This window comes from Rissa tridactyla, chromosome 8 (assembly GCF_028500815.1).
Source record: "Rissa tridactyla isolate bRisTri1 chromosome 8, bRisTri1.patW.cur.20221130, whole genome shotgun sequence".
Classification (NCBI taxonomy): Eukaryota; Metazoa; Chordata; class Aves; order Charadriiformes; family Laridae; genus Rissa; species Rissa tridactyla.
In genome coordinates this window covers 8,900,787-8,928,067 of record NC_071473.1, presented here as the reverse complement: position 1 = coordinate 8,928,067, position 27,281 = coordinate 8,900,787, and the positions used below count along the sequence as shown (strand labels likewise).

General features: G+C 38.7%; 1 protein-coding gene and 1 long non-coding RNA gene across 22 annotated transcripts in view; one reads left to right on the top strand and one right to left on the bottom strand.

Annotated features, from left to right (window-relative positions):
• UNKL (unk like zinc finger) overlaps positions 1–27,281 on the bottom strand; it is a 56,342-nt gene that overhangs the window by 873 nt on the left and 28,188 nt on the right. For 8 of the 21 annotated variants that reach the window (XM_054213268.1, XM_054213284.1, XM_054213286.1 and 5 more), the window contains 10 exons: positions 21,951–22,139; positions 19,729–19,791; positions 17,188–17,353; positions 11,613–11,705; positions 9,547–9,777; positions 8,673–8,875; positions 7,608–7,862; positions 3,423–6,723; positions 2,487–2,589; positions 95–722 (listed from right to left, as the gene is read on the bottom strand). In XM_054213268.1, the coding sequence (XP_054069243.1) occupies positions 6,568–6,723; positions 7,608–7,862; positions 8,673–8,875; positions 9,547–9,777; positions 11,613–11,705; positions 17,188–17,353; positions 19,729–19,791; positions 21,951–22,139 (1,356 nt within the window). In that variant the 3' untranslated portion in view covers positions 95–722; positions 2,487–2,589; positions 3,423–6,567. Of the gene's footprint in view, positions 1–94; positions 723–2,185; positions 2,314–2,486; positions 2,590–2,677; positions 6,724–7,607; positions 7,863–8,672; positions 8,876–9,546; positions 9,778–11,612; positions 11,706–17,187; positions 17,354–19,728; positions 19,792–21,950; positions 22,140–27,281 lie in introns of those variants that run through there. The other 13 variants (XM_054213280.1, XM_054213285.1, XM_054213290.1 and 10 more) reach the window with 11 other exon arrangements.
• On the top strand, positions 24–10,957 carry LOC128914383 (uncharacterized). The gene is made up of 4 exons (XR_008468258.1): positions 24–108; positions 1,355–1,409; positions 2,049–2,251; positions 6,596–10,957. It is a non-coding gene; the product is annotated as an uncharacterized LOC128914383 (long non-coding RNA).

Here is a 27,281-nt window from a genome sequence, read left to right as displayed (position 1 = left end):
TGTGCATCTCTGATGCTAATTATGCAAAGCGTTACAGGAATTCAAGAAGCAGTGTTGAAGAGACAGTTTACTGAAGAGACTGTTACCCATTTTGAGTCCAGACTTTCTGTAAGTATCCATCCTGTTCACGATTTTGATGTGTAACTAATTCTATATCCCCATCCTCCATGACTACAGGTACTGCCTTAAATCTTAATTTATTATCTCTGGGAACTTCAGAGCATCTCAGCATTAAATCCTTTCTGCTGAGATTTAGGGAAGGTGATAATTATATGTCACTACAGCTGAGGTTTTTAATTTTTTTTTAATGCAGTTGCCTGTCAACCAGGTTCTGAACTGAAGCCATTAGCTCATTTTCAGAAAGGCAGCTAGTGAATGGTTGGGTTTTCACAGGTAATACTACGTATGTGTGGCTTATGTTTACTGTAACTTGGATTAGTTTCAAGTCATGGATCTAGTCATGATGTGAAAGTTTTCTAAGTAAATTTTAATGGTATAAAATCAAGGAAGCTTAATTTGTGGGAAACATTTAATGGTTAGGCTCAATAAGCTGTAGAGTAATCATCATGTTTTTGCTGATCTTCACAATACTTGTTAGACTGGTGGTAGGAGTACCATTACTTCAGCGTACCTCACTGTGTCAGTCGTGAAGATCCAGAATCTTCAGAAGGTCCACCTTCTGTACGTGGGCCCTGCGCCATCTAAGCAAACTGTCTGCAAATCTGGTTTAAAAAAAAAAGTAGCTTTTATGTTCTGAGAAAGCAAAAAGGTTTTCCCCTTTGAAATGTTAATTTAAACTGTCTTTTTGCCAAATTGTAAAAACTATGCACATGGTATTAAAGCCAAGTTGGTTGAAGTAAAACAATTTTAGAGGCCAGCAAGCACTTTGTTTTACCTCAGGTTATACCTATTTTGAAATGAAATTGTTGCAAGTCGTGCTGCAGTTAGTCCGGCACTTCAGTGAGCGTGCTGCCTTTCAAGCCCAAGGTTACATTTCATGAGTGTCTGGAGCAGTAGTGCAGTTTGTGTTAAATGCGTCTCCTGACAATAACCTCTGTGTGATGAACTAAGCTCAGTTTTGCCAGAGCTTCTGTTGTTCACACATACACATGGTGAATGCCCCTCTCCTGTCTCTGAGCAGAAGAAGCCAGCAGCTTATTATTCAGACAGCTACGTATCTAATCAGTCAAACGGCATTCGGGGAAGAAGTATTTAAACGGTTAGCCCTGCAACCACCAGTTGTGATTTTCGCATCTGTGAGAAAAAGGATGCGTTGAAGACAAATGGTTGAATGTTACATGGCTACACCGTGCAAGAGAATGCCTTAGCTAAATGTGTGCTCTGCCTTTGTCAGGGTGATTGAACTTCATCAGCACCGAGTGCAGTGGCTGTTGCAGGACACTAGAAAGGTAACTTTAACTTTACAGTATATTTTTAGAATGGAACTGTATACAGCACTGAAGAATAAATTAACTTTTGAGTGCTAGTGGCTTCCAGAAGCTTATGTATTTTCATTATTTACTGTGAGTTACGCATCATGTGCAGTGATACTTGATGCTTGAAAATTTATTATTTTACTTGATCTTTCATTGGTATGCAATTTTCTGCTTTCTAGATCTAGGCCTTTTCTTTTTCTTAGCAGTCTTAATCTTCAGGACCTCTCAGAGGGATTTAAAGGTGAGCAGACTGTGCAGAGCGTAACCCCTGCCTGGCGCGGAGCTGTCTTGTGGCCAGTCAAAAACAGAGGCCACCAGGTGCCTCAAAACAGCCTCAAAATCTGAGGCCGTCAGAAAGCAAACAGGGACCTGACAGTGGGTCCTGCAGGGCAAGGCCTGGGGGTGTATGGGAAGGCAAGTGGACGGCCATAAGGCATGCAGTGCTACAGCTTTGTCACCAGGCTACTTGGGAATAAGTCACCGTGTCTTTCCCTTCCACCTCAGGATTGTTCCTACCACTCTGTCCTCACCCTCATTATTGAATTTCTCATGCAAGGCCAGCATGTAAGCTGAGGCTTTTTAGTAACCAGCTTCAATTTACTTGCCTTGCAGGATGTGCAGTGGCTCCTGGGGAAAAGAAAAAGTCTGAAAAAGACCTGGGCATTACCAGGAGGGATATGGATGACAGGACAAGAAGCTCAAGAAACCCTTGGTGAATCCACATCCTCACTCTTGTATGCTGTCACATTCTCTGCATCTTTTATGAAGACCAAAGTTTTGAGTTGGACAGGTACAAAGGTGCCATCTTGCATAAGGTGAGCCTAAATCGGCTGCAGTTTCTAACATCCCTGACACTGGAGGATCCAAGAGGCAGGGACTGCGGAAAGAGGAGAGACTTGCGTGCTCCTCCTAAATGGCATCTCTTGTTGCCACTGTCAGGGACAGAGTAGTGGTATAGACTTAGGACGCCAGCCCAGTAGGACACTTTCTATGTTCTTAGGACATGGTACAGAGAAGAATGGAATGGAAAAGTGATTAAGTTTTAATTACTTTGACAGCCTCTGTCTTGTAGACCGTTCTGCTGAATCTTTCTATCATAGTTAGACCTCTTTCTCCACTGAAACAGTAAACGCCAATCCCAGTGGTTGAAACCCTGAAATGATTAGGATTGCCATAATTAGATTGCGGAGGAAAACATATCTGTAATTTTTTGAGTCTCTAAACACAGTATAGCTCAGAAATAAAGATCAAAATTTTATTTCCATGTTGGTAATAAAAATAATTCCATGACTTCTGTAAACCATTGCATAAACGCTATAGTGTAGAAAAGTTTTAACAAGTGTTAACAGTTTTAACAGTTCACTACAAGTAAATGAGTATGCATTATAAATAATATGTTTTGTATTAAGAACAATTTCATTCACAAAATCATTTCTCTCTGTACACTCAAAACATTAATGGCTTCCATAAATTAATGAGTAAAAATTCTGTATTTATTTAGGGTCTGATGATGACCACAGTTACACAAGCATAGTGTGACAGTAATAATATTACTACCTATATTTAATACTAGGATACTCTGAATGGCAATATAGAACAAAACAAATATGTCTTTAATAATCTGCTATTCAAAGAAGACCAATAATAAGCCTATAGCATGCAGCTTGGGATCTATCCGTAATTAGCGTACTTCCGGTTAAATTACAGCTCCTAACTGTGAAAACCCTGAGAAATCACAATTTTAATCTATTATTCCCCAGGCTAAAGTAACTGTGACAACATAATGGCATTCACATTAGAAATTATATTCTTACATAAATTAACACAGAACTTTGTCAAATACCAAAATGAATCTTGAAAATTCATTTAGTTTGCTTTTATGTATTTTGTGACTTCAGCAAACTACCACACTGTAGTCTTGCTAAAATATAACTTCAACATATCCAGTTTCTAGACAGTGTATATAGTACAAGGACAAATACTTACAAAGGTCAGGTTGCACTTCTGACTTCTTCCAAACAGCTGTCTCTAGTCAACTGCGCATGTGTTTTATTATCCTCCGTTGTAAAAGTACGTATTTATTTGCATTTGCAGTTGACCTGCTTTAATAAGATACGGAAAACTGGCTTGTAATTCTTCACAAAAAGAATTTTGTGAAGAACTGCATTATTTTCACATGACTGCTGTGTGTGATGATGGATGGTTCAAGTGACTACCAAAGGATTCATCTATAATTATAGCAAGCTGCCCAGGCTGAGAATTTCACACATAGGTCTGTTTCTTTGGTATATGTTTTTTCCTTCTCCACAACATTGGTTTGTTGGTAGTTTTTAAATGTGTCTGTAATTCAGCAGCAAAGAAACTTACGGGGAACACCTGCAAAATTTCCAGTACTGGTATTACTACAGGACACACATCATTATTTTCAAGATCCATCACTTTAAAACACAAAACATACAATTTTAAAAAGCAACAGACTAAACATATTAGTTTATTTCCTATAAAAATGCAGCACATATAAACTATGAATGTCAATGTGACGATTCACACTGCAAGTGCTGTTTACATTCCTTTTTTGTTGGTGTCGCAAGATTAGGAAAATCGCCTGTTAACTACAATTAAAAAAAAGGGGGGGGACCAAAAAAAATAGCTCTAGGACACAGGCAAATGCACTAAAATACACACGAAGAACTATAAACTTTGACAAGACAGCACAAAACCACGCTTCCGTATCTCATGGGTAACAAATGTCACATAGCTGCATATGGGCAGCACGATGTGGCCTAAGCTGGTTTCTTCTAAAATACCAAAGCAAAAGTTTTCATTGAGATATTTCTAAATATTTTTGTGAGCACAATGTTTGCAGAATGCTGTTCCACACGAGATAAATATTAGTAAACCGGTGTTCCAAAATAACTGCTTGTTTGAAAAATATGTAATATAATTTCAAACTACAATTACACGTTATTGATTTGCTCACTGTTTTAAAAAAATTAACAAACCCTTACATAACTAAGTTTGCTTTAGTCCAAAATACTGTTAAGGTTCAAAAATCAGTCTTTGTCATAGACTGCACAGATGCAAAAAATACATTAATACCTACAGCCAAACTTAGTGATCCAAGTTTTTTGTTGGGGTTTTTTTTTTTTTTTAAAGTCCAAAGCTGGCTACATTTTTAAAAATGGCAGTTATCTTATTTTAGGACAGAAAAGTGTTTGAAAATGCAAATACAGTCCAATTTTATATTTTTCTCCGTGCAAACGTTTTAGAGAAATTGTGTTAAAGTCACCAAAAGCACATTATTAAACCCAACTTTGGTCTTTACAGTGATCTTCAGACAAAATTTTGAAACAGAAGCAAGTAGAAGTGTATTTAATATTTTATCCTAGTTCTCCCTTCCCAAAAGGTCTCCAACATTCCTGCAGATCAACGTCTTAGGAAAGCAGCGACAAGTCTCTACATTGAGTGTGTCATGATTTTGTGCCACCTCAAGCCTTTGTACAAGGAATGCTAAAACCCAACGGAGAGAGTGATTCCAGTACTACTGGCTTGGGCCCTTTATTTAAGACTGACACAGTTCTAAAAGCTCTATTTCGACAATGATAAACTTTAGTATACATCTTGGGTTTTGTCTTCACATGACTGAACTTTAAAGAGATTAACCCTTTGCTGCCTGTGTGAACTCACTTTTTGTACTAAATACAGTAATACAGAGATACAAATCATGTAACACAGTAGTAGGTCATTTCAGTCTAAGTTGTACTAGTGTCACACCTGAAATTAACAGAAAAAGGAGTAATGCAGGCAATTATAAGTAAGAAAAATAAAAATATACAGTGTCAACATGCAGTAATTAATTAACTTCTCCTCCTGAATTGTATCTTCCCAACTACCAGGATGAAGTAAGGATATTACCACCTTTTAAATAATCACTGTGTCAAAGTGCCACTGCCTGATTTCATACTTACATAATTTAGTAGCTCCTTTCAAACATGCATTACTTCATTACTGAAAAAAAGTGTATTTTTTAAATATTTATAAAAGCAAGAGATGTATTCTAGTTATTGTCAAATTGTTCAATATAAAATTAAGCAATAGAAATTATTTGCAAAATTCTTTTTTATGTCTTCTGCCATTTTATAGGATATGGGGCATAGGCACTTGGTAATATTATCTATATCATATCTGCTCCCGATGAGTACCACACAGGTTAGGAGATGTACAAAAACTTTAAGACTACAAACGTCCAAACTGAGGGAAATACGCAAATGCACAGTTGTTTACTAAAACTGATCTGTTTCACAAAATTGAAAACATTGAAATTTGAATATGAAAGCATATACGCCTCACTGTTTTTTTCTCTGCTGGTACATTTATAAATACTACAGTATGCAGTTAACTTATAAATTGTAAAAAAACTAAGTAAGTTGTCTTTTCTATTTAATCATATTGTGATTTAACAGTAAAACCATGTGAAATATTTTAAATTCACAGTACACATATAACACATCATATTATTGCATATTAAAAAATAAACATAAGACCTAGAAAGCAGCTTGAAGCAATTTACAACATACCTTCTAACAAAACACAATAATTAAAAAGTGCTTTTATATTAATCAGAGTTTTTTCCAAACATCCAAGTAAACATAGTGTTAGACCGATTCCAAAATACTGGCTCTGGCGTTCCACACACACCAGACATGGCCAAGGGCCGTGTGTCCTCTTGCGTGTGTAGTTACTGCATCTACGTATCCATCTTCTGTTAACGAAAATAACAGGTATAAACACTTCATTCAGGCATTATGGTAAGATTTATACAAAGTGATTACAGTGCAAATGAACCTAAGTAGCTTGTGCACTAGGAATGTAAGTGGAAGTCAGAAAAGGCTGCGATGGGACTTGGGGGGAATGAAAGAACCTCAAGACTACAGAACCTCATCAAATGACCGAAGTTGATATGTAAAGGCGAGGAAGCCTTATTCTCTATCGTAAAGCAACTAAGTTTCTCACATCAAAATGGAAATCAGTCTAGCACTATTAAATGGATTAATTATGAGTGATATTCTTATACAAAATACAAAACCATAAAATTACTTAATGAACATGATACGAGTACTATGCCTATATGTTACCACAGATTATTTTTTTTCTTGCAGCAGGGACATTCTTCTTGTGCAGCTGCACAGTGATCACAAAGTACATAATGTTGACATGGATTCAGGATAATGCTACGATCACCTTCCTGACATACGATACACTTCTTCGACTGAAGCTGGAAAATCACCTGTAAAAAAAATGTTGCACTCAGTAAAAGCTATTCCAAAGTACACAGTTGCAGTCGAGCAGCTTTACACTTAGCTTAGTCCCCAATAAAATTCTAATTTAACAACAGAAAGGACAATGTTTTTGTATGACAGTGTCGTGGTTTAACTAGGCAGCTGGCAACTAGGACAACGCATTCACTCGGTCCCTGGCCCCCACAGTAGGGTAGGGAGAAGAGGGAGAAAAAAGAAGGAAAAAAACCTTGTGGGTTGAGTTAAAGACAGTTTAATAGAACAGTAAGGGAAGAAATAATAATGATAAGTAATAATAATAATGGAATATACAAAATAAGTGATGCAATACAATTGCTCACCACCTGATGATCAGTTGCCCAGCCCACCCCGAGCAGTGATCACGGATTTCTGCCCCCCCGGCCAACCCCCATTTCTATACTGAGCAGGACAGCCATGGTATGGAACATGCCTTTGCCCAGCTTGTCCTGTCTGTGCTCCCTCTCAGCTTCCATGGGAAGCTGAAAAAGTCCTTGACTAATGTAAACGTTACTTAGCAGCAACTAAACCGATATGTGTTACCAACATTATTCTCATACTAAATCCAAAACACAGCAGCTGCTAGGAAGAAAATTAACTATTCCAGATGAAACCAGGACAGAGAGAGTGTGGAATGGAGGGTCGTAAGCTCAGAGCATGCACAACCTTTAAAGTAGCAGCTGGAAGAGTTAGAAAAAAAACTCAGAAGAATCCATTAGGTTGAGAAATCTGAACCACCCTCTATTCCAGAAAAGAAAGACATACCACTCTGAAACGAAACCTGGCATAAATGTGTCATTGAAGGTTACTGAGCTGCCAGTTTATCAAAAGTAGTTATGCAGATGAAGAAACTTACCTCATCTATTGTTTCTAAATCTAAGTGCAGCCGATTTTGTAAGGAACGAAGCTTTGGCAAGGATATCTTTTCTATATCTCCATAGTTTTTCATATAAGGTAATGTAGTAGATAGACAAGCAGCTAATTGCGCCTTCAGCTTTTTTAATTTATTTTCCACTTCCTCCTTCTTCTGAAGAGCGAGTTGTTTGTCCGCATCTGCGATGTTAGCACGTTCTTTTGCTTCTTGAGCCTCTTTCTGCCATGCATCACATGCCTGGGAGAAAGAGATTTCCAGAAGATAAACAATGATTTTTCTAAATTAACAACAGAAGAACAAATTCAAAAGCCTACAAAGATGTAGGTAATCTCTAATTTTAGACAGAACAATACATTTACTGTCAATTTAACACTTCTCCCTACTTATCCTAGCTTATAATTAACAACTTTTCTTGTTTTGTTTTAATATAATTTTTACGTATGTTACTGTTACTTGTCTGCAAACAACCAGAAGCCTTTTTGGAGTTCTATAAGTGGAACATATTTTAAATGTTAAATTCATAATTCAATGTCAAGAGACATCAAAAGCTGTCAAAATCTAGTACAGCTGCTTAGCTACCCCTCGTCACAGAGGAAACAACATGAGGGGAAGGAAAGGACTACAGAAAATGCACCAGACTGGCAGTTAACAACCTCGGTTTGACTGCTGAGCTGGGTCGATACTGTCCAGGTCGCTACACAACCGCAGATCCTGGCAAGCCTCTACTTTTTTTGCGTGCGTATCATCTGGAAAGAGGTACGGGAGGGAATGTATGTCTTTAGTTACTTAAACATCAAGATACTTGACGCTGTTCAGTGTAAGTGTCCCACTCTAGAAAGGCAGATCAACTTTCAGAAAATGAGCTGCCCTTTAAAAAGCTCCGTTTCCTTTATGTCGCCAGCTCATTTTGAAGATGGAAAAAACATTCCTTTCACAGACTGTAATAAAACTCTGGGTCCAAGGATGAGAAGATATGTAAAAAGGAAAAACAGTAGGAGCTGCTTGTTTGTTAAAAAAAAAAAATAAAATTACCATAAATTAACATACCTGTTTTACTTGTTGCCAAGATTCTTCCCATTGTTTTAGTTTTCTCTTGGCATCATCAAGTTCCTGTCTAACTCGAGTTAGTTCGTTCCCACTGGTGTTTGAACTTGCTGAGGGGGTAGTGCCACTGCTTAGTACTGGGGATGGACTAGGAGAGAAACTCCCAGTTACAAAGTCCCAAATGCTCCCTGTAACACCATTTAAACCTGTAAAATAAAGGCAGAAAAAATAAGCATTCTGCATGCACTGCTGCAAAATGTTTCACGTGCGGAACAAAACAGGTGTGCCACATACACAAAATTTTACTTTTATCTGCAAGACTCATTATTTCACTACCTTCAGAAATGTGACAGCCTGGAAAATGTTTACAGTATTTAGAACAATTCAGGAGAGTTACCACGTTTTTTTTCTCGCTGCTTTTAATAAAAGACAGTACAGTGCACAAAAGGAGAAGGAAGAGTGGGAATTCATTTATATACAAAAAGCTTTGTTCCTAGCAGCTCATACATCATTTTCATTCTTCCTCTTTCTCTGTTTTGTATTCTCCTTTTGCAAAAGGCTGCAGCTAAAAGGCGTTCCTGTATGCCAACTTCTGTATTTTAGCCCTTTCAAATGCCTCTGCAAATATCTCCTCTTGCAAGAATTCTTTTTCTCCCTTCACTAGGAACGGAAGTTCACTCCTTGAACTTTCTCCCACGTACTACATGTAACTCCATTATCAGTAGCGTTACCAATTACAACAGCTAGGCTTTGTTGTCCAGATTAAGTCATAAGAAACATGCAAAGCCTTGAACTGAACATCTCTTACCTGCCACTGAGGTGGTAAGGTAAGAGATTACTCTTACCATACGCAAAGCGGAGCCTTCAACTGACTTACCTAGAGAGTTGTGAGAGGAGGCTGAGGTGCCTAACATACTATGCTCTGTCTTCAAAGGCTGAGGCTGCTGGTGGTGAGGAGCCGTAGTGGATGAAACAAAAGACTGAGACAGCGATTGTGAAAGAGAACTGAGTGGCGAGGTTGAAAGGGATGACGATGAATGTAAAGATGAGGAACGAACAAGAGAACCTGGAATATTGACAGGTGCTGAACTTCCCAGTAATCTTTGACCTATGCATGTGTTAGGGAAGAAAAAAGAAAAAAAAATAATTTTTTTCCAAAGCATTACACAGCTCTCTGTAAGTATGTTTCTGAAAAATGTATCAAATGCAAACTATATATTCAAATACCTTCCATTAAAAAACCCACTTTATTTATGTCCTATTGCAAAAACATTTTTAAAATTGAACACTTGAAAGTAGTCTTCCAAGTGCCTAAAACCAGAATTTGTAGCCTTTACACAGCAGCGGCCTTTTCTCTTCCTTTGTAGCTGCAGATAACACTTTTCAGATCAAATTATTCAACTTATTTTTACAGCCAACAACTAACGCAAGTGGAGAAACTGACTGGAATTTAAAAGATTAAGAAAAATTTGGGTTTTATTTTAATGTATAAACTAGAGTTAGGCAAATGAGACTACATACCTTGAAAATCATACACAGCACAATAATCAGACTTTCCTCTACATATTTTGTTTTTGTTCAGCAGATTTTAAATGTCCAAGCCCCCAAACAAACGCTGTATGAAATGGTAGCAGAAGAACCATCTCTTTTCTGGTTCTTAAAGTAGTTTCAAATCCGGTTGTATTTTGGCAAATACAATCTGCACGCATGACTTCAGTTTACGGGGCAAGGTTTTGGCAGCGGGGGGTGGGCTGCAGGGGTGGCCGGGAGAGGCTGGGGCTGCCCCATGCCAGACATGGCCTGTCCCAGTGGACTTGCTGCAGGACACAGCTGCACCCTTCAGCCACACTGGTGGCACCTCTGGGAGAACGTATTTAAGAAAGGCAAAAAAAATGCCACACAGGCAGAGAAGGAGGGAACAAAAGGTGCGAGAAACAGCCCTGCGAACACCAGGGTCAGGAAAGAAGGAAGTAGAGGAGGTGCTCCAGTCACCCGAGCAGATATTCCCCTGGAGCAGATGTTCCCCTGCAGACCATGGAAGATTTGGAAGAGACCATGGTGGAACAGGTATTTCCCTACACCCCATGGAAGAGACTACGGTACAAGCAGGAATTTCCCTGCAGCCTGTAGACAGGACTGGGTTGGTGCGGGTGGCTGTTGCCTGAAGGAACCGCAGCCCATGGAGAGCGTATGCTGGCACAGGTTCTCCTGACAGGAACTGTGGCCCCTGGAGAGGACCTACGCTGGAGCAGGGACAAGTGTGAGGAGGAAGGAGCAGCAGAGAGGAACTATTATGAACTGACCACAAAGAAAAGGTGGCATTTTAATTTCTTGCTGTTCCCCCTCTTCATCCTTCCTCCCTGCTGTCTCTTCCCTGCACTGCTCTCCTTCGCTATGTCTTCCTCTCCTCTCCTTTCCCAGAAGAGGCCAAATGGCTGAATACTTCCCAACAGACTTTCAACTAAATTGCTCCTTCCAGGTTAGATTCATAGGAAGATTAAGTCTCTAACTTGCAAGTGTTGAAGTCCTAAAGGTTGCTAGCTCTTTCTCATCAAGACTTGTCCCCACTCCCCCCTTGTCGGCCCCCACAGCACATAGTGCCTGCAGCCAGACTTTGCAGCACTCAGCATGCAAGCACTCCAGCATAATGCCTTCCTGTGAGTGCATGTAAACTATTACGCCCAAGGGCCCAGGTCATTAAGCATGTTAAAATTAAAACAAATAAACAACAAAACAGTTACTGGACGGATCCCTTGCAAAATACAAACAGGATGATAGCGGTACAATCCCTTTATACCACAAAGTTAACCAGCTGGAACAAAACTGAGGACTTTTTTTTTCAAAGTCTTTGCTGTACGTAACTATTTTGATGAGTAAAAGTTTAGAAAGGTAAAAAAGGAGGATATTTTAAATGAGTATAGTTTTACAAATTGGACCTCTTACTTGCTAATCCAAGGTCACTGCCTTCTTGATCTTCTAATTCTCTATCTATGGATGCGACGTTCACATCATTAAAATGCAAATCTAAAGCAGAACCTGTTAAACAAAACATTGTATCAATGAATTATCCTTGAATTATCCATAAAACTATCATGATGGCTGAAATGAGGAAACTTTATCTGACTATTTATGTTAGTGTTTCCATCATAGTGTTTTCACATCTAGGTTATGATCTTAAGCATACTACTGACACACAGTGAAGGATATCCTCTGGATTTTCTAAAAGGGAAAACTTTCATACATAAGCTATTACAGCTCTTCAAGCTGGTGAGAAGCCTCTGTAAATGCTGATTTTACAGGTAGGGAAGTGACTATCCCAGTCACTGTAGTCAGTGATAGCGATCGCCTTTGTAAAGAATTTTTAGGTTTTATGTTGAAAATCATTATTGAAAACTTGCATAAAGCCTAAGTGAGTTGAAAAAGAACAAACAGAAAAAAAAGACACACTGGCTTGTGTAAAAGTTTACAGAAGATCCAAAAGGGATCTCTTGATCCCTCTGGAATTAGCCTGATTCCTCTCTCATAGCCTAATCCTAAACATTAGGCACTGTAACCTGCAGAAAATCTTTGGCAGAAATACTAGACAGTTGTAAAAGTGCTAAAAGTCAGAAATTGAAAGACCCATTTGGATCATTAATAGAAGATCAGTGCAGTGTTATTACGTATAGGCATTTTTCTAATGTTGACTAGGCTATCTAATAGGCTGCACTGTCTTGGAGCTCCAGATAATACATGAAGGGAGTTACTGACCCAGAAGCAGGATCCACAGAACAGTGCTCAGCAGGAAACTGCCTAAGCTGGCCAGAAGCAGCTACCAGCCAAGAGAGAAAGTTCACATGCTACACAGTGATGCTCATGACAAAGATACCCAAGAGTTAACATAGCTCTTTGTGAAGAGTTACTAGTCTGGGTCTCACAAACAACACAACTTTATTAGTACGGAGTTGCGCCCAAACAATAATCCTTATCTTTCAGCAGTGCTGACAAAGCAGCTTGGTGTCCAGCAGTCAGAGGGAGGAAGGTCTCTGCATCATCATTTTGGCCTGAAGGGATATGCCCTAGCCTTTCAAAGTTTTCCAGCAATAACCTTCTGTTGGAGAGAGGTGCCTAAAGCCAGTCCTTCTATACACTGCAGTAAGGAGGGGAGAGATGGCCTCCTTTTACTTGATGACTCAAGGCTTAGAGTGCCACACATGCTGTGTGAAACCCAGATTAAAAGTCCCTCTTCCATACCGGGTTTGGGATCCCCATTGCTGCACTGTGCCTTCCCTACCTTTGCCTTTTACACAGGTAAGGGCCTTTCATCTCCAACACTTTCGCCTCCTATCTTGCCCTTTCACCCACCTGCTCTGGCAGTACCTTCCAGAGTTGCTGGGGCCCTGTGCTTACTTGCTTGTTCTCATGCTCACCATCTTGTTACGCTCACCATCTGGCACCTGCCACTGGTGTGAGAATCACGCTTCCTTTCTCTTCTCCTACTCCTGATTGTAGCTTTTCATTTACATTAGAGGGGCGCAATAATATCTTTGGACACCACTCAACAGCCAGTTAGCACATATCCACTGACCAATATGTGCTCCAATTAACACTAATAACATCATAAGCAGTAAGAGCCCATAAGGAGTTTGGGATGGTCTTGATGAAAAGCTATAGTATAGTACAGTTAATATGGGAAAAGTAATATGTGGGAGAGAACCAGACACTGCACTGGAAAGGATGCCCAACAGAGGACACTCATCTACCCTGCCTGTCACTTCTTTTCCCACCCGGCCGCTGGGACAGTTTTCTCTTTCCCTTTCTTGTCTCTCTCTTTTCTTACGTTTTTATATTTACCTGGAAATAATTTTCACCATTATATGGCATCAGCTATGCAACCCACTAATAAATCTTCAAGCGTGTGAACCTGTCTCAACATCCTTTGTGCAAAAACGCCATACACCTGTGAGAGCAAACCTCTCATCGCTACACTGCAGGATGTTCTGAGAGAGATCCCTCTCACTTTCACTAAGTGAAGCTGTTCCACTTTCTTTCAAAAAATTCAAAATTCTCTCAGTCATGAAAAGAGAGGCTTTAAAATCCCATTATTAGCACCGTCATTATCTTTAAACAGGAAAACAAACTGGTTTTTTTCAAGCTCTTGCAATTCCCCACATCACCCAGATGTTATTAATATTTGAAGTTATTTGCAGGGTCGGGCTCAGTATGTTGCTGTGCAAGTACGACAAGCAGGAATGAAACACAATGATATCATAAATGATACACATAAATGATACTGCTCAAACAGCAGATCAAATTAAGCCTGCAGCCCATCTAAATCAATAACCTGTCACGTTCTCCTCATGCGAGGCCTTAACTCATTCTGCCACACTCGTCCTCCTCTACCACAAAAAGGACCGACACATTTCCTTACTGTTTATTATCTAGATTTTCGAAGCTTAATTTCTGATACCTTCCAGCTCTCTCAGATTCCACCTCACAGGGTGGAAAGTCAGTGGAGTGCAGGGCGAGAACACATACAGCATCTTAAGATCACAACCAACATATATGGGAAGCAAAAGGAGAGACATCGATTTTCCTTGAATGGCAAGTCTTCCAGACAAGTAACATCCCCATCCTTGAGTATCCAATAGAAAGCAGGGAAGCAACCAAAACATTCCCAGGGGAAGACCACCCACCCAGACCTAACAAACACAGACAACAGGGTGGAGTATCAGGCTGGCAGATGTCCCCTAATGTTAAGGTCCCACCTTCTCCCTACTGCCACTTGAGTCGTTCCCTTCACTGCTGCCCAAATCTGTCTCCTTTGACACTTTGCTTACCTAATTTCTCTATTATCTTTAAAAATATTTTCTTTTTTTCTTTTTCTTTTTTTTCTTTTTTGTAATTTTCAGGAGAACTTCAAACACCCTGCAGCCTTTATGTTCTCAGATAACGCTTCTTTCTTTTCTTTACCAGACCACCACCAGACAACTCAACCAATCTCCCTTGACTCTGACAGGAATAGACTGCAGCAATATACCTTCTTCCACTCCATCATTCCTCAGTTTTCAACGTATTGTCCAAGCCTCGATGCTAAATACTAGTTCTAGGTGATTGGTATGCTTATTCCCAACTGCCCTGCACCCTTCTCTTGCCCAGCTCTTGGGGACTATTACACAGGAGAAAGAGTGGGCTTGGAGCTCCCTGTGAGATCAAGATAAAGGGCGACACAAAGGGCCACAGCCGCCACTGTCTGACAAAGCTTCCTCAGTCCTTGCTAATTTGTCCTGTATTTGCCCTAATCCTTTACACAAATCCGTTCATCCCCTTTCCCCATAATCACCTAGCCCCTTCCCTTGCTGCAGCTCTTTTTCTATCCCCTTTTTTTTTATGATTCTTCAATCCACCACTTCCCATGAGAACACTATGTATTTATTTTCTGTTCTACAGTAACATCTTAATTTTCTGCTCTATTCAGATTACATGCAGCACTTCATTTTTAATGCCATCCTGTATATCCATGAAACAGAACTCTGGAAAAAGGATTTATACATATCTGAAATTCTTTTAAGGAAATAAACCAAAATCTACACAGTTACCATAAAGTATACTTACTTATACATACATGAGATTTATTTTATGATTCGTTTTCTGTTTACAAACATAACATACTGAAAGCTGGTTTAGAAAAATATCCGTAGACAGCAGAGGCATATTCTAACTTGGAGGAATCAAGAGTTTCTTATGCTCAATAATATAATCAAACTGGGACATGGGAAACATAGCATATCACTGTTTAAATGACTTTGCAACACTTGTTTAGTATATCACAATTTAAAAATTATACTGAATTAGCACCACATCTCGTATACAGAAATTAGACCGTGGTTTTTATTGTTACATGAGTAACTTGTTACAGACAACTAGTCTCTACTTATTCTAGAAGTAATGTTTATCTTGACAAAAATGTGATTTCATTCCATAGTATATATCAAAATATTAACTGTAAGCAATGAAATTGTATTACTTGCATAGAATAAAAACTAAAATTCTGCTCATTCTAGTTCTGAAATTTAAAAATAATTTAAAATCTATTTTCTGTTCTAACACACAGACCATCAAACAAACCTTTAAAGAAAGCAGGCTATATACTTGTGAGACTGCAGAAAAAGATCCATCATTTAATATTCTGCATAGATTTCTTTCCTAAAAAGATTAAAAGAGCGAATGCCTAACTTACCATGCTGAAATGCTGACTCACTGCCTGCAGTCTCCTGGTCGCTGCTACACATCGATTTAAACACAGAAAGCTTCAAGTACCCCAGCTAATCACAGCAAGTCCCTGCTCACGTGACTTACGCCACAGAATGGGAAGTACAGCATCTTTCAAATCACGACATTCCCTGCCACAGCCTCCTGAATAAACCACATTCTGTTTAAAAGTGCCACGAATTTCAACGAGTTTGTGGATAACGCTAGATTAAGAGGAGCAGCTGACATGCTCAATGGCAGGACTGACATTTAGAGGGATCTCAAAAGGCTGGAGAACAGGACTGATGGAAACCTCATGAAGTTCAACAAAGGCAAATACAACAATGCTGCACCTGGGACTGAATAATCCCTTGCAACAGTACAAGCTGGGGGCCAAATGATCAGGAAGCAGCATTGCAGAAAAGACTTAGGAATTCTGACGAACAACACGTTCAGCATATTCTGTGGCAAAAGCTGACAGCACGCTGGCCTGCATTAGTGAAAGTGTAGCCAGGAGGCCGGGGAAAGTGATTATTCCTCTCTATCCAGCACCTGTGAGACCACAGCAGGAGTACCGTGACCAGTTGCCAGCATCTAATTATTATTGAAATATTTATCTCCTTTTACCATCTTCCACATAAACAGCCTTGCTGGTTGGAAGCATGGGAAAGGCTCTGGGCTAGTGACAGAAATTTTGGAAGTGAATATTTCCCAGAACCTGTCTTGTGCACCCACAAAGCAAGGGCTCCTCCTCTTTGTGTCCTTTCAGATCTGGGCCACATACTGTGAACAAAAGATTTTGTCCTTGAACATAAAAATAACCAGACTGGAGAATATGCAGTCAGCCAAAGAAAAATCTCCCATTTTCATGTGAACACGGTAAGATCTGAAATTGCACCTATTATAGTAACATTAAAAAAAAAAGTTAAATCTCCTCAGCACACCAACAGAAGTTGAGGAGACAGTACTTCTAGCAACACAGTGAGTTGCATTACAAAGGTTTTACGTATTTTTTTAAATCACTGTCCAATACCAATGCCAAAATTCCAGTTTAAATGTCCCATTCACACATTCCTGTGCTCATGTTGGAGACCTTGTGAAAAATAATGATACTGGGTGAAAACATTTAAATTAAATTTCAGATATTGCTTTTAATTACATATAATAAAGCAGGTGTATACATCATTACTGTCTTTACCAATAAGCTCTTTGAACCTATGGTGAAACAAGAACAACTTGAATAATGCAACAAAACGTGTACAATCAGAGATGAAATGTTAAGACTTACCTATTACTGATTCAACTGTGTTACTGCCAGAATAGAATGGGAGAGCTTTGGCACCGATAGCAGAGACTGTTGTAGGAGATGAACTATCTGATCCAACGCTGGAGGCCAGACTGGAAGTTATACTTGAAGCAAGAGGGTTAACTGCTGAAAAAACACTGAGATGGTTCTGTTAAAAAAACCCAAACAACATATGTATAGACACACAATCACACACAGATGTGTGTACAACCGTATAAAATAAACAGAATCTATTTTTAAAAGTAGTTATTTTAATTCTATCAGAAAGAAAACCATAAGAATTCTCTGAATGAACAGATTAGGATAATTTTCCTTATCATTTACCAGCAAGTGCATTTCTCCAATGTGGCTGGCCATCATGAGACCCGCCATACGAAGGAACTGTTTTCAGAAACAAGGTATTAAAACAATAAGGTATTGCAAATAAGCTCTACAAACATAATCAGTTAGCTGAAGTTTGATGCTCCTTTTCAAAAGGAAAATATCTATTGAGGAATTGTACCATTTCATTATGCATTTGTATGCAAATTATATTCTATATTGGTTTTTTTGATCTGTAAATTTTCTCTTTTAATCTAAATGCAATTGGTGCATAAACTGATCTTCAGTTTAGGTAGCTGAGAAACATGACTCCACTGCGCACATGTAACATGCTATATAATGACCTGTACCTGCGCTACTTCTTTCTAGCTGAACATTTTTTTCATACAAATCACATGTTTAAATTATAAAAACATTAGAAAAGCACACAAAATGTAACCATGTAAAATTTTAAAATGGAAAATAACTTCACAAAGTCTACAGGGACTTGGTGCGGAGTTTCTAGTATATTAACTCCTTTTATTGTGTATTTATTCCCTCAATCTTTTAGTTAATAAAAAAACCATTTAATTGTGACTGAATCAATCCACGCATCCTCTCATTGCCTTCTGTGTGACAAGCAGTGATTGTGCAGTATCTACTCTCCTGATTTCTACCAATACCACAGAAAATTGCTATTTCAAAGATAGAAATAGTGCAAGATTGAGGCCGATAATGACTATGAGAATGAATATTTTTTCTTTAAAAATGGGCACAAACTGAAATACAGAAAGTTTCACTTAGACACAAAAATGTTTTTACTGAGATGGTGGCCAGACACTGGAACATGTTACCCAAAGAGGCTGTGGAGTCTTCATTTCTGGAGATATTCAAAACACTACTAGGCAAGGCCCTGAGCAACCTGCTCTAGCTGACCCCACTTTGACAAGGGGAGGGATGGACTGCAGACCTCCAGAGAATCATAGAATGGTTTGGGTTGGAAGGGACCTTTAAAGATCATCTAGTCCAACCCCTCTGCTGTAGGCAGGGACACCTTCTACTAGATTAGATTCTTGAAATGATGCTCGAAGCCCACCCCAACCTTCTGCAGCTCAAAGACTCCTTTCCTCCTCCTGTTTTGACAGAGGAAGAGACTGACCCTATCTGTGACTTCAAAACTCTGCTCTGGGTGATATCAAACAGAACAGAGAGACATAATAAACAGAAATGAGACCCGATAGAAAGATTATTTAAAAAAATATGTCAACAGTTTTATCATTACATTGCCACTCTTACTAATTTATAGACTTGTAGGGAAAAAAAACCCCAATGTATATTTTTAATCTGGTTCATGTGCTAACTCTTCTCCACAGAACTCACGGGATCCACCTCTAACTGTCTCGTGTTTTCTCTCCTTATTTATGCTGCACCACTCCTCCTACTTTTTAAATGCAAGATACATTTTAATCCTCCACTTTAGATTATACACTCCTGTGAGGCTGCACGAATGGCAAATGCTAAAACTTTTGTTCTCATTTATCTTGATCATTGTCATTAACAAAACATCAGGGTTCTTGTTCTAGCAGTGCAAAGCTGGGAGAGTTTTAAGCTCCTTTGCATATATAGAATGACCTCTAACACTTGATGTATTTAGCTTCATCACAGGTCAAAGGTATGCCCTCTTCCCTGTCACTTTAACTATTCTTCTAGTTTTGAGTATCTGATGCTTGAACAACTGTATCATCGTCTTCCTTCTGGCCTTCCTTAAATTTTATCAATCCACCCTCAAAGCCAGTTAATCCAAAATTTCACTGTGAAAACTCTTGCATGGACTTGCTATGATCAAAAGCGTCCTCAAATTGCCTCATATTCTTCTCATCCCTGGTACTCCCTGCAGCACATGTATTGTACATTTTCACACAACCTAGAGCTGGCTGCCCAGGACCATGTCCAGACAGCCCTTCCATAACCCCAAGGAGGGGGACTCCACAACTTCCCTGGGCAATCTGTTCCAATGCTCAGTCTCACGCACACTGTAAAAAAGCATTTCCATACATTTAGACAGAACCTCCTGTGTTTCAGTTTGTGCCCGTTGCCTCTTGCCCTGTCACTGGGCACAAATTTTCCTTAGACTATGTTGTAAAGCGCCACGTAACTTTGGTACTGCATTAATAAATTATCAAAAAGGGCAAAATATTTACAGTGTTTAGCTTTTGGTGATACCTGTTTGTTGTCTTGTTCATTTATTTTCTGCGGATTCTCAGCTGGAAAGCTTCGATGCTTTGCCTGAAAGATGAAAAATCTCTGTAATATATGAACTTAAAGAGTCATTGCTGTAAAATATATTATTAGTTTATGAAGGGTCAGTGGCATCTCTGTAATGATACCTTCAACAGGCTGGCTTCATTTCCCTCACTGCAGTCCTACATGGGTAATTAAATTTTAATGCTTATAGAGTAAATTTACATGGAAAAGGAACAGCAGTTGCAATTGTTCCACTTATATGCATAATTGAACACATGCAAGTTATTTCTGGTCCAAAAATGGAGTAGTCATGTTAGCACTACGCTGTGACAGAAATAACATGTCCCAAGCGCTCACCAGCTGGGGAATACTTCTCCAAGAGGCTGGTGGGATACAAGCCTGAGGTAGGCAAAAGTTTGAGTGGAACTGCCTAGATTTTCCCTTAAAGCGATCATGCTACAAATAACAAAGAAAAAATATTAAAAAATAAGGGCAGATTTTCTTTGAACACCATTTAGTAATACGTTAACTTTTGAAACAAGTGAGACATACATAAATAAAAGGGAATTCTAAGTAATATCCTTTTGCCCACTGTGTTCTTGCAGAGCAGGATCAAAGGATCTCTGCTCTTTTCAGGCCAGTAATTTTCAGTGACTTCCCAAATCGCAGTAAACTCTGCAAGGTACTCTCTGCCTCCTTAGGAAAAATGGTTCTTTCTGTGGCCTTTGAGTGGTCTTGTTGTGTCTGTTCCTTGTTTCCTTTGGGAGATTCCTAATCCGTCTTGTAGTGAAAACTCCCTAGCAGTACCAACTCTCCTCTTTCTTTACATGCTTCCCCACACTCTTGTCAATTGCAAAGTCCGTCACTGCTTTCTCTCTAGACAGGTTCAATGTGGCCACTAAAAGGCAAGCACGGGACGTTTCTGCCGCTGAGGCACATTCTTTGTAGCAGTACATTACTCACTAATTGTCACCAAAACAGCACAATAGATCTTCACCAATGGTTACACCATTTCTCAATTATTGCTGCCTCCTGCCCAGAAAGCAGCCATTTGATACTGTAAGTGCCTTGCTTCCATGACATTTGATCAACGATCACTTGATCCCAATATTGGGAGCTGGAAATCTTTCCTGTCACAATGACCGGCTCTCTAACCTATAGTCTGTCTGAGCACCTACATAAGAAAGCAAATCCTCCCTGGAGATCTTTAAAGTTAATAGGTGCTGATCTTGACAGCACCTACAAGTTACCATTTCAAAAACAAAATCCTTCCTTTCATTCTTTTTACGTCTTTTACTTCTGCACTTGCTTCTCTGCGCATCTCAGGTTATAGAAATCAATTCTGACAAGCCACAGCTTTGCAAGAAGGCTGATCAGCATGGGCTGCAGCTTATTTATATGAGCCACTGGAGCTAATTTTTTAAACAGTTCCTTTCTGACAATTTAGAAGTGTAATTGGTATTATAATAGAGTGAGAAAAAATTAACTTTAACAGGTAAATCCTGGGCTTTCAGCTTTTTTCTCGTAGGCCAACAGAGCTGTTTCACGTCCCTGAAAAATAGCAGTCTTCCCTTCTCCCAGCTGTGTCTAGCATTGCCTGTTTTCTCCCCACCCCCCTGACTAAAGGATTATAACTCCTCACCAACTTCAGTTTCAACCACTCTCATTGCTAATGCTACAGATCTCTGCCTTCAAGAGGCTTATTATATTTTATCATCTATGTCTGTCTCAGCAATCAACTTGTCCAAGGAGAATGGCAGCTGCAGGTGGGAGAAGAAACAGACTGATATTAATCAAAGATTGGAACTAATAAATAGTATTAACTGCCAGAAATTAATGCACCTTTTTGCCATCAATTTGCAACAATAACAAAAACCGAATCCTACCAAGTCTAGTTATGATTTTTTTTCCATTGTTATCTTGCTCTGTTCTTGGCAACGTGGGCTCAAAAGGACAATCACAACATTTCTGCAAGGTTAGAATTTACTTCATGTCAGCTGAGCTGCAGTGACTGTTTGCATGTTTTTGGCCTTTGACCTTACTCTAAAGTAATTTGATGCAGTTTAGCTCACTAGAGAGTTACAAACTGTGTCCTAAATTTCAAAAATCAGTGCCGATACACAAGGCAGACCACATTTTCTGCTGAATCTAATTTAACTTAAGATCGCATTTGTACTTCTAGACCCACATTATTCACATACCTGATCTTCTCGTTCAAAGCCTGGTGCTTTTGGATAGCTAGATGTTGGTGAAGAAACACCTGATGTGCTAGACTCAGAACACAAAATGCCATTTGCTAATGATCTCTGTCTACAAAGAGGTCCAAGGGGTGATAAAGAACTACTGCTACCAGAACTTGATGTTACAGTTGGACTTGAAGAACAGCAAATCTGTAGAAGACAGAAAACAGTGTCTAATATACTCTATGATAATTTTTTTATGTTTACAGCTATAGTCTCCCTCTGTAACACAACCAGTTGTAATTATAAATTAATTTCAGTCTTACGTAAACACAACACTAACTTTGGTTTATTTGTATATATTTTTGGTATTAGCTTAAAAAAGTAGCACATGACAAAAGTAACATGGACCTATTTTAAATATACAGACGTCAAAAGGAGATGGGTTTGTACACACCAGAATAAAGCCTTGTTTGGTCCCTACGCACAAAATGAATCACAGTTGGAGATTGCTCTAGTTAATGGATATTAATTTACAATAAAGGAATACTTGCTTTCTGACAACCCTGATTTCCATACATTCATCTATTTTTTAATTTACGGTTTAATGCAAGCATTATACAATATTTCACTCTTTAAAAGAACTCATCCGGATCAAGCCAAGCAGTTCAAAAAGAAGACGACATGTAGAATCTTGGCAAAAAGCATCTCAGTGCTTGTTTGTAAATCTTGAGAGGCTGTTTTTTGAGATTTTAAAATATTAAAATGTTTATTGATTAATAAATTAACGTTATAATATTTAAAAACATGACTGAAATTTATAAATTTTAGTTCTGCTGTACATTTTCCAGAGAGTTTTAAACTTCTAAAGTAAAAGGCTTAAGCTGAAGGTACAACCTGTAAGTAGGTCTGGGCAATTTTTTTTGCTTGAAGTACAATTCTGATAACCTGAAATTTATGAACTCAGGTGCCAGCATCCTACCATAGTAAGTTAGAGTGGAATTGTGGGCATTGCTTGTTTCCATATTTTTTAAGTAAACTGTTCCATTTTCTTAAACTAGATTTACAACTAGACTCACAAGGCAGTATGGAAATAGTTGCATCCTACATTTATGCCTAACAGCCCAGTGCTTAGAACACTCAGTGATGACACACATTTCAATCTCTTCTCTGCTTGTTTCACAACAGAATCTACTAGCTCTCAAGGAAATGAACTAGTCAATACAATAATGAAGTGAAATTCTGCCAAAGCTGTTTTGGTTTGTTTAAATACGAAAAACACACTGAATCAGACAGACTAGACAAGAATAACTATACAGTTTACTGTTAAACTCTCAACTTAGGGAAGACCCTACCCTTAATTTTACTCTATGCTCCAAACAATGTGAAAGTATTTTAAGCAAATCAAGATTTTAACAGGAGACACCTCTCTCCCCAGAATAATATAACGTCAAAACGTGCCTCCTGAGCAGCAGCAACTTCAGATTAAAATTCCTGTAAATTAGGTAGAGGACAGACATGAACCTAGATCAGGTCTTAACCCTGGACCGAAAAAAACCACCTCAAACAAATGCAAGCCCTATACTGTCTGAAGACTATTACCTATGCGTTCATTCGCTCCTATCCCTACGGAAAATCTGTCATGAAACTTATCTGTGTGGAGTTCTGTAATTAGATTGCTTCTGAAATCCAAAGCCAGCCTCTCTACACAACAGTCTGAAATGTGCATATACCCTGAGAGCTGACAGAAGTAGAAAAGTGGGCACAACAGCAAAAATAATTAAATTGATAGGATAGCCAAGGTGTACTAAGACAAAATTCTTTCTGAAGTCAAAGGCTGAAGAATTCATGTTTTGACCACAAGCTTGTTACAACGTGCAACGTTTTTCTTTCTGTTACCGTTTACTCTAAATCCAAAACTGAGGATTGCCCCTGTGCATGCAATGCTCAGTTTGCACATTTTGCTCAGCTCTAAAATACTGAAATCCTTTCTTTATGCTAGAGAGAAAAAGAAAATAAAAGGACACTGCCAGGAAAAAAACCACTGCTCTTAAGTGAAATTAAAGAAAATATTTTTTTTTTGGTCAATAAAAACATGCTAAGGTATTCAGTTCCATAATAAAAAATTTTGAACACTTTTTATTAATAACAGTTACATCTTGTAAGTACACTTAAAGCATACTTCTGGTAGCTCAAGGCTTCTTAATGCAGCAGACAAATATGTAAGATAAAATGACTAGACAGTGAAGGCAGACTAACACCCGAAGAAAGATACTAATTTAGATTAGCTACTCACTCAATTTAAGGGTGAGTTCTCTAATCTGCTGACAACAACCGTAAGTGGAGAATGATGCCCTTGTTCACTCGGAAGTACTGAGCCTGAGGTGCAGACTTACTGGTCAAGATCAGATGATATCAGGTAGGTAGACCATTAGGTAAGACCATAAGGTGCCACTCATGTGATCCTTTTGGTTACAGTAGGTATTAATGGTGGCACTAACACACATACAGAGCTGTAAGTATTACAATTTTACAATACAATTTTGGTAGTTTTGCTCTGAAAAACTGAACTACTAAGCTAAAACAATTGCTCAGCCCCCTAAGATGCAGGCAGGATTATCTGATTACATTCATGTTTAGGCTTTTGGTCTTAATCTCTGAAGAGTCCACCAGGACGACAATAGACAGAGATAGCCTCTACTCTGTGTTTTGTATTTTTCAGAAAAGAAAAGTTAGTTAAGTTTCAATAACTGGTTACAAACTACCACAAAATTTGTGTGACTCAACTTGCAAAGAAAATAAAGAACTCATGCAAATAAAGCAGGAATAAAGCAGTCCTATACGACTCAAGGCTAGGTGGGCTCCGCAGAGAAACCATCGTAGGTTACACTGCCACTCACATGACAAGAAAAAGTTTATCCTCAAATATTCGTTCACCCCTTATGGCTTGCTACAATATGCCTGCAAGACCACTACTCCTGTATCTCTCATTTCTCATGCTCTTTGTACAGAGTAAGATACAAAGAACATCTGAGAAATGCCAAGAAACCTATGACTAGAAACAGCCATACAACTTAGTGCAGTATTGATGCCAAGATGGTAAGCAAAGATGTATTTTGTATGAAGAGGGACTTGTGATTCACAGGTAACATGAAGTAAGTCGAACGTCAGTACCCACATAAAATGAGTGTGACATTAGTATTAGAGACAAAAAGAGTGCAAGAGGGAGGAAGGGAAACTACCAATGTTCACTTTTTGTTCCTCCATGCTGCAGAATTTACATTTTGGTAGCAATGTTGGCATGAATGGCAATCTCCTCAGCACTACTGACGCTAGGAAATCTACTGCCAATTGTTAGTCTTTTTCTTCTTTATTAAGACAGGCACACAAACAACAGAAGCTAGAATTCATACAGTTGCCTCAACTCTGGAGGAAGCTTCAATGTATTTGGAAACTGCTCTACAAATGTAATTTAAGATTTGTGGCATTTGATTTCCTGAATGTGGGATAAAGAGGCCCAACAGATTTAAGTACTCTTCAGGAATGCGTCCCTCCTAAAAATGGAAATCTGCTGTGCTGTGTACTCAAAGACGTAAGCCCAAGAAGGACACAGTTCAATGCCTAAGGATTTAGAGTCTAATTTAATTAAAGACCATTACTTGGTGACAATCCTTACTTTACAAAGGCTCAGCTGCAAATTTTTAAGATTAACTAAACACTGCAGTTGGATACATTTCAGATTACCTCTCACTTTCACAGAGGTTACAAAAGAACAACTTTTCAATTTCCCATCTCTGCGATAGGACGACACCTGAATATTTCTCACACACCACAAGTCAAAAGACGCCAAGCTTGCCTTAACAAGGGTCACATCCTCATAATGTTGTAACCACACAGACTTTGGCATTGTAGATTCTTATGAAGAAATCATTTGTCACTAATTTTTCACTGCAGTTAAATTGCTTAGAAAAGGAGCATGTAGAACAAACGATACATTGGTTCCCTTGGTTCTTGCCTACACTAGGCCTCTTACAGCTGAACCTCTACAAAGAAAATGAGAAAATGTATACCTATAAAGCTAGCTATATTTCCTGCGAAAATCGCAGCTTCCTGAGTGTCTTGATTTGCATTATATCTTGTGGCTCTAAATGTCCTGTTAGATTGCCTACATTTGTGGGGGGTGGAAGGGAAGATGTCAGGAAGAGGAAACCTGTAGGTATTTTTAATCAAGCCGTAAAATTAATTTTGCTCTCAAGTAACTTATTTCCTTCCTATGTCTCTGTCTCAGAACACAAATTACACAGTAAAGGAAACATGATTCATCACCATGCACACATAATCAAACTCAGTTGCATTATCACAGCATAACGAACCATTATTTACCAAATGAGTGTGGTAACTGATCATCACAGTCAAGCCATCTTAGTTATGAAGTTAAAAAGACAATTTTAGGCTTAATGAAGGCAGCAGAATGTTAGCACTGAGTCAGCAATCAGGATGAGCTATGAAGGCACACAATCCTTACCGTGCCTGAGCTGACAAGCACTGACTTCTTAACTGTGACAACTCGAATGTGTGATCAAGCACTTATACAACTTTGATTGATAAACTTGATAAAACAAAGATGGTGCTGGTTATCCTATCTTCATCCACTGTAATCAACATATATCCCATGCAAATATTCAATCTTTTAAATACATCATGGACTCTGGGCGTGATGACATTGTGGCCAATGTTTCCATCCTTCTACTCTTCAAAAAGAAACTATGATTTATTGCTCTGAGCCTAGAAAGGCTAACATAAATATTCTGTAATTGATAAATGCAATTAATCTTTGATGTATGTCCTATTTCATCTCCAGAACATACAGCAAGTTTTCCTGTTAATTTTGCAGTGCCACAAACTTGAACAATATTTACAGACAAATTTTATCATACAGCTAGGCCTTTGCTCTGTATCATCACCTCACTAGGTACACTGCACCTCAGTACCAGTAACAAAGAAAAGATCAGCAGTATGGAAAAAATCAGCAGTATAATCCTACAGTGTGAGCTGAGAGTGTTTTAAGAAGAGGCGATGAGATTTTTGATTATTTTTTGCCTGAAAAGCTGCTCTAAAGAATATGCATTTTGTATTGATGTAATAACATTGGAAAGCAACTCAATCAGCTAGAGAAAACATATAAAGCAGCAACTATGACCATGGTTGCACGGACCGAGACAATGTAGTTAATCCAGCTCTCATGGCAGTATGAGAAAAACTGACATAGAAGACCATTTGCGTATGTTAAATTGCAATACATTTGCAGGATACAAATGAGAACAGCTGAAATGAAGGGATGAAATTCAGGTG